Below are 8,428 nucleotides of genomic sequence, written 5' to 3'. Positions count from 1 at the left end.
AATAACATCTAAAGTGGCATTTCCTTCTTTTGAAGAGATGAACTACAGAGAAGAACATAATTTGTCAAAAGCTTAAAATCCTGTGGTAGTGTCTCAGTTCTTATCCTTCTGTCCAATCCAGCTTTCTTACGACCTTCACCCAATAGCAGGCGGACATCTTCTTCCGGTTACAATCTTGCATGCCCTACGTCCCAACGTGACAAGGTAAGAGTCTCCTGCAACGTGACTTTCTACAATCAAGTGTTGTTCTTGCTTGAAAATCATTACTTATAACGTACAATTTATAATCAGCAACTGAAATAGTCATTTTTTACACTGCAGTTTGGAAGACGCGAGTGTTTCCGGGAGATTTTTCGAAGTAACCGGCATGACAGTTTTCATGTGTTGACGTGGCTGATTCATTGTACCGCTTATTTCACGCTTGTCCATACTGAGTGTGTGTGTGTTTTGTGGTATGATAGGTATTATTAATTTCATTGGCATTCAGATCAACGACCCCAGTCAGTGGGGTATGATTTACTGCCTTAAAACGTTGAGAGTCATAGACTAGTCTTACTCCAAGAGACCCTTACTTACTATGATTATTAACTACTGGACACCATCTGGCATTCTTGTCACATAGTAATATGACATTGGATTGATGACTTGCTCATAAAGAATTTGGGGATTTTGGAATGGCCAAGACAGATATGGAATTACAAAACAATATAGTGCTTTGAACAACCTATAATAATAGTAGTAATAGTATTTGTGTAAATACTAACGCAGTGGCTACACTTACGCCGCCCGTAACTTTTCCCTTCTTTGCTTTGATTATGCCACAAAGCATTTCCCCGCCAGGGCCGCGCTCTACTTCCGGTTTGGGCGGCCATTTTAAAGCATGGGTCGAGTGAGGACAGACGCGTTCAACAGTTCATTAGTAGTGGTTGTGCGTTTCTACCCGTATGCAGGCCGGTTTACTTTAGTCATGGATAGGCGGACTTCACAGCGAAGCAGTTTTGAGAGTAGGAAGTACGTTCAAGTCCGGCTTCGACAGGTTGCAAAAAGTTATCTCGGACTTTGAAACAAACGCGTTCGTCCAGCTATACGTTCGGTCGTGGCGAACCCTGCAGACGCTCTCCAACCTCCCTCTCACCCTTTCTCTCTTCCTTTATGGTGATCCATCCATCTCTCTCTCCCCCCCCCCCCCCCCCCCACCCAAGTGTTCAAAGGATGCATTATTGCACAAATCCCATAGAACGCAGAAGAAGAAGAAGAATTGCACAAATCGTTATACAAATGATAACGTGGCCTACCCTTCCAAATGATCACGGGTTACAGTAGGCCTGCAGGCTACGACAGTAAATTGGCGTCATGCCGTAACTGCCGCATGTCCCTGTAGAGTGTAGTGTGGGATCTCACCGCGCCGTAATCAAAGTCTGGCCGAGTGACTACGACTCGTGGAAAAGGTGTAACCAAAGCCTGCAGTGAGCGGGTTACAATAAAATGACGTCATGCCGTAACTATAGAATTTCTGAGTCGAATTACGACTTGAAAAAAGGCGTAACAGTAGCCTCTACCAAATACTAAATCAGTAAACACTAAATGGTTACATTTTCTTTATCCGCTCACAGTCACAACACTTTGATCGAGTCATTGTGACAGTCACTGACAGACAACTAGACTGATATAATTATAAATCATAGAATGTGACCAAATTAATATTAACTGCACCAAGTTAAGACTTCATTTATTTTGCAGATGAAGCTGTGGATTGCTGCACTTTTGTTGGCTTTTGCCTGTTACCTTCCATGTGGAGCTGAGGATGAGACTGAAGCACGGCTTCTGGTTTCTAAAAACATCCTGAACCAGTACCTTGTGGAGGGAAAAGATCTTACAGTTGAATATCGCATCTTTAATGTAGGCGGGAGGTGAGTTCTCTTTGCAGATTCAGCAAAATGTACAAAATCTCATTTTTGTCTGAGCATGACAGAATGGCTAAGATCAGGATTACAATTTACAAGCATACATGTGCCTAGCTTCTATTGGGTTTCATTTGCTTTGCTCGATTCTTAGGAAAAAATGTGCAGGCATTAACATTCACAGTTCATGACAAATTCGTAATTAGGTTGAGTCTAAGTGTTAGTGATTGACTTGATGGATTGCAGTTCACTGTTCATTCGTCGGTCTGTAGACAAAACAAAGAAGTAAAGTGGAGGCTTCTCAAATGTTTGTAAAGGAAGTTGTAGCATTCAACTGGAGCCCAGTGGAACAACAAACCATTAACAGTGAATTAAATCAAACATTAAATTGGCAGCGAACACAGGCATGAAACAGAATGAGAAATGTATACTCTAAATAATTATGAATGCATCATCTTCTCTGTTATGGGATGCCACCAACCTTGATCCCACTGACAATAATATTCAGATTTTCCCTCTCCTGTGCCCTCCTGCTGCCTATATTTTTATTTTTCATTTTATGTAACCATGAGATTGAAATGCAGTTTAAGTTAAGTCACTGATTTACTGCAGTGTACTGAATGAATTTAACTTTTTGTGTGTTTGCTTACAGTTCTGCATTAGATGTTCAACTGAAAGATGACAGCTTCCCTGAGCGTGATTTTGAAGTCGTCCAGGGAAATCTGCGCGTGAGCTGGGGAAGACTTGCTCCGTATCCTTGCTTGTTCGAAGAGCAGCATGCATCCGTACTGGGGTTCTGGCACTAGTGTCAGTCTGTGTAGTTGGTGTGTGACAGGGGGAATAAATTTAGTTTCAGATTCAGACTACAGCTTGCTTGTGTGTGTGTTTTTCAATGTCTTTGAGATTGTTTTGCTTTCCTTTGACTCATCTGACGAGAACAAAATTGAGGTTTTCTCGGATGTAATTGAAGCTAGACATGTAAAATGTTGCATACTTCTAGGGTTGATCACCTCCAGACATGACTCAAGCCTGCTTGCACCTGGTCAAATTTCAGGGTCGCAGTGTGAACCCTGTTGGGATTAAACATTGGTAAATTATCAATTTCTTGAATATTTTCAACATTTGTAAAAATGTCTAGGGTTTGATGATGTCCAGATGTGGCCCAAGTCTGATTCACACCATCAGATGAGATTTCAAGGTCATGGCACAGTTGAGTTTTGTTATATTAAAAAAAATAGAGAAATGGGTAAACTTGATTTCTTTAGCATTTTTGAAGCTTCACACATGTGACGAAAGATGAGTTATAATATATATAAATGAGTATTTGTTCTTCTTGTACTGAACGTTAATTTTAGACCCAATGCACTTGGCACATATAACTGACATCAGTTTCTTTCCTTGATGTGGCAACTAGCAGCTCAAATGTGACGCATGCCGTCATTTTGCGCCCATTGAAGTCTGGGTACTTCAATTTCACATCTGCCGAGGTCAGCTACCTTCCTACAGAAGGTTCCACTGAAAGACAGGTAAGTCACTAGATGGTCCTAAGGAATTCATAGGGCTACATAAATGTTCAAACGTCAAGAGATATTGAAAACATGGGTGTTTTAAAAAACAAACATTTTGCAGCTCTCACCCATAGAATGAAAATTTGGACTTTTTGCTTCATTGGTGTAATTGTATATCAGGCTATGCTACAGTGTGTGGTGCTAAAGAAAAGCTTTACCAATGATCTACTTATGCAATACTTGAGCTTTAACAGAGCTGTCAACTACTACGCTTTCAGCGTAGCATGCTACTTTTTAAGAGCAATTGCCAAGCTTAAGATTGCTACGCTTAATCAAATAATTTCAAACCTGCAACAGTTCCTCTTGTTTAAGAGTCTTGGTACTCATTTCTGCTTCCCACTCCGTGTAGCGGTCACAAAATGAGTCGTAAAACATTGTCTGCACAGATAAGGGGCCTGCAGATACGCTCTAATAGTAATAGGCATTTCATCTTTCTGTATACAGTGAAGTCCGGCTGTAGTGATAGACCCATATAGTGATAGTCCGGCTGTAGTAATAGAATTTCTGGGTCCCGGTCCCAGTTGTTCATGTTCTTTGTTAACTTACTCCTGTTGTACTGTAGTGATATTTTTCAGTCCGGATATAGTGATAGTCCGCTTGTAGTGATACTATTTTCAAGTCCCGGGGAAGCTAAAGTCCGGCTGTAGTGATAATGTTCGAGAGTAATCTCCCTTTATCAAAATGGCGAGCAAAAGCCAGCCACGCACTGTGCTTACCCTGAAGCGGAAAATTGATCTGACAATTTTTCATTTAACCCTTATTTCTAAGTGGCCCTTCTCTCTCTCTCTCTCTCTCTCTCTCTCTCTCTCTCTCTAAAACACACACACGCACACACACACACCGGCTGTTGAACTGCCAGGACGGGGGTAGGTTAACACAGGACATTTGCAAGCCTGACAAAGACGACAGAAGAAACGTCACAAAACGAAATCAATAGTGGTTCCAAAATCACCTTGTTACTGCCTTGAGGCTAGTTTACCAAATGTGCCGCCGCATGTAGCAATAAAAGCTTTGAAGATATCACTACAACTACAAGCGATTGGCCGGATGTAGTAATAAAACCTACAAAAATATCACTATAACCGGACGTCCGGATGTAGTGATAAAACCTACAAAAATATCACTATAACCGGACGTCCGGATGTAGTGATAAAACCTACAAAAATATCACTATAACCGGACGTCCTGGTGTAATGATAGTCCGGATGTAGTGATAAAAAAATTTGGTCCCGAGGGCTATCACTACATCCGGACTTCACTGTACTAGTGAAACTTTATTGAAAATGTCTATTCTTGTGCAAGATGGCATAATTGCGGATGGAGGAACACATTTTAGAAAATGCTTCACTTATTTGCTACGTTGCAGATTCCAAACAAATTCTAAATCACTACACTTGAGGCTTCACAAGAGTTGGCAGGTCTGAGCGTAGCACAGTCCAACTTGATTAACAGAGTCTGGAACGGTTTGTAGCCTAAAATACTTTTCAGGAAATTTTGTTGTTGTTGTAAAGCCTGCTGAGAGAATGTTTTGTTATGCTAGAAGGAACTTCCATTTTTCTGAACATACAGGTCTCACGCAGTTAAAAGGGTAGTTGTACACATAGCAACACCACTTCTGAACATACAACCTAAGAAAAACGGTACAAGCATAAAGGTTATCTCTGTTGTGTGTTTCAGCTTGGCTACAGCAGTTCCCCAGGTGAAGGGGGTATTGTGCCACTGAAGGAATTTGACAGGCGATTCTCCCCTCATGTGGTAAAAAGTTACTTACTACTACATACTTATGGTAGAGTGGAATTATTGTCTTTATTCAAGACTTAACACTGGGTAGAGGTGACTTCTACTTTTATCAAAGATTGTCTAAAGAACCAACCACAAGGTAAAATGGTTCTTCTTCAACAACAAACTAATTGTATTAACCATTCAAGGTTTGCACGGTTTATAACTTTTTTTTAAATTGAACATAAAATGACTCCCCCTTTCTAAGTTTGTTAAACTTGACCTGGGTTTGTAAAATATGCTGTGTGACTGAAATTGATTAATTTTCATAGCGTGTGTTCCAGGTGTGAATGTACAACCTTTTTTGTGAAACACTAGTTATTGAACATTTTAGATTGAAAAGAAATCAAATTCAACAATCAGTAAAACAAACATGCATGCTTGTGGCTGATATTGTTGTTGAATGCGGTTTTATTTTTTGTTAAGGGTCTTTTCAGGTCTTTAAAAAAGTTGAACATTTTAGAGGCGAAATACTGTTCGGACCCTGTTATTAAATTTCTTTTACTAACTGCATCCTGCTAAGCATGTGTATTGTTAATTGCTGTTCATCGTAAAATGTTACAAGTGCATAACCCAGTTCTCTTAGCGACGATCTGCCTGCAAAACTTGTGGATAAGATGAAAGACAAATTCAAAAGAAAACAGACTCGTTATTTTCAATTTCATTTCTTTCGTTCAAGATGACTTTGTTATGGTTTCCAATTGTCATGTCATTTGAACGCAACCAGTTTGAGGTGGTGATTTTCTGTTAACTGTTTTGATTTTCATCCGTCAGTACTCTCTCTCCGTCTCTGTCCCTCTCACTTGGTTTGAGACGTTTTATCGTATACATGAGCATCAAACTGAGCTAGGAGGTTTGCCGAGAGGGGAACCCCGTCCATAGCATCCACCTGTCGATAACAACCACTTTTGGTTGGTTCCTTGAGTGATTGTTATAGTCAGGTTTGACTGTATTAACACTGGATGATATTCTATTTGTATGATGTTTTTTCAGTTGGACTGGCTGGTGTTCGCCATCATGACTCTGCCATCTCTGGGCATTCCCTTCCTGCTGTGGTTCGGTTCCAAGACCAAGTACGACACACCAAAATCTAAGAAGGGAAACTAATTGTGACTGTTGTGTGCAAGCTTTTTCCAATTTTGATTTACAAATAAAAATGTCTGTTTGTATGTGATCGGTTTTGTTTACAGTCTGTGTGAGGCTATGTATGGAAGTGATGCTGGTGTGTGTGGAATATTGCACAGAAAACACACAAATGGCACAAGTAGGTTGCATACATTTTAGGACACCTGGCTTAAAATTAAGCCGAGAAAATAAGCATATGGAAAACTTGGTGTGAATTCTTAGTGTACAGAAAAGGTGTTCATAACTCTTAAAACTACCTGTCTACACACAGAGAAAGAAGACAGATTATTTACCCACCATATGCAACATACAGCCTGATTTTTCATGAATGCTAGTGTTTACTCAGTGGGTTGAATACCAGCCGCTACTCAAAATTGAATGTGCAAAAGCAAAATTGAAGACTACAGTACACACAAACAAGTGGTGTGAAACAAAATTAATACATTTATTCAAACTCACTGCATGATACTGAACGCGCTGCATTTCAGGAAGACCATGTTTTGCTGATAAAAATGATAATGGGCAAAAATGGCCCCCTTTTTTAAAATCTAAGTTAACAGAAAAATCATTAGTTATCCAGAAAAAGATAACTTTGATTTTGCCATCTTGCACAGTAGTGGTGGTAGCACACACACCATATAGACCAACGATAACTAGTTTAGTGTTGTACATGACTTGCACATTTCCCTACTTCATGAACATGACAAAATTTAATGATCTCTCGAGGAAGCCTGAGCACACACAACAACCTGTACAGTCTGGTCGGCCCAACTGGCTCAGTTTCAACCACAGAAAGTACATGAGGTACTCTCGGCACAACCGGCGGACATTATGTGGCTTCCCTAAGCTGCGATCTCCAAGATCAGTTTGGAAAAGTGCTCTTTCTCACACTGGACGTGTGTGAGAGCAGTCAGTAACAGGTTATTTTTCACTGAACTGATGGCAACTCAGATCAGGAACAGGTAGGTGGGTAGAGACAAAAACAACAAAATAAAAAGGTGCTTGCAGTGGTCACTCATAGTGCCATTTCAGTGCAAAATGACTTCTTAGAGCTCCCTCTCTCTTAGGCGCACACAAACGCACCCACAGGTGGACAAACTCACATATATATAGGGGTTCCTGTCAACTGGGGAATAAACCACACAAAAATAATATGGCTGGGCTGCGGTGCAGTGGTGGACGTTTTAAAATACAGTTAGAAAATCAAATCAACTTTTATTTAGTGCTAAGGTTCTGGAGTATGATTTGTACTGTCTTGTGTTAAAAAGTAATATGGTGTTGGTACTAACGAGGTCAATGTCAACCCCAGAGAAACCTCATAAAATGCACCTAACTGACCTTTCAAGCCAGTCAGTGTGTGCCGTGTGTATTACATGTTTCTTACAACGGTTAGGTCTCGCTGTATCCCACTGTCAAGTTTTGTGCAGTGAGGTAGGAGTTGGAGTTTAAAATCATTGAAAACATGACATAGAGCGCATGTTTGTTTGGTGTGATACATTTGACAGCTAATCTATTTATTTGAGAACAGTTTATGTGTATAGGGCTCAAAAGAAGGAAACAAGTAATTCAACACAACATACATAATGTTGTACCAATCGTCCTCAACAACTTTGCAATAGTTCAAATTTGATTTGATTTTTTTAAAATTATGTAAAACGTTCAACACTAGCTCCCCAGCCCAGCAATGTACATGTACACACCGTGGACCCTCCCTCGACAATCTGGGCCCCCTCAGTCAATTACTGAGTAAAGCACTTTTGAGCCCCCTCAAACGTAACATTTATTTTGGCGGGATCCTCCCATGATACAAAAAATGATGTTGGTCTTGGACAAGGATTTAGTCTTATAAGTAGTGTGAGTACCCAGTAGTGGGTGTGTGTGTGTTGGCAAGAAAACATGATGTGCGCCAAGCGGTAAAATAGGAACTGAGTCATATCCCTGTAAGAGGGAGACGGAGAGAAACAGATACAGTAAGAGAGAGTGACAAACATGGGCAGAGAAATAGAGAGAGAGAGAGAGAAAGTGTGTAAGAGAGAGAGAGAGATCGAGAGGACA

The 8,428-nt window shown here is 40.4% G+C and overlaps 1 protein-coding gene across 1 annotated transcript; it reads left to right on the top strand.

The window, feature by feature from the left end:
* The first annotated feature begins 72 nt into the window (after positions 1–72).
* Positions 73–6,417, top strand: LOC138976288 (translocon-associated protein subunit beta-like). Its single transcript, XM_070349135.1, has 6 exons — positions 73–204; positions 1,741–1,910; positions 2,554–2,652; positions 3,316–3,427; positions 5,147–5,224; positions 6,242–6,417. The coding sequence occupies exons 2-6, from the start codon at positions 1,741–1,743 to the stop codon at positions 6,353–6,355; spliced, it is 573 nt and encodes a 190-aa protein (XP_070205236.1). The 5' UTR covers positions 73–204; the 3' UTR covers positions 6,356–6,417.
* Positions 6,418–8,428: the final 2,011 nt, after the last annotated feature.

This window comes from Littorina saxatilis, linkage group LG1 (genome assembly GCF_037325665.1).
Source record: "Littorina saxatilis isolate snail1 linkage group LG1, US_GU_Lsax_2.0, whole genome shotgun sequence".
Taxonomy (NCBI): Eukaryota; Metazoa; Mollusca; class Gastropoda; order Littorinimorpha; family Littorinidae; genus Littorina; species Littorina saxatilis.
The sequence above is the reverse complement of the archived record's forward strand: the minus strand, read 5'-3'. Positions and strand labels throughout refer to the sequence as shown.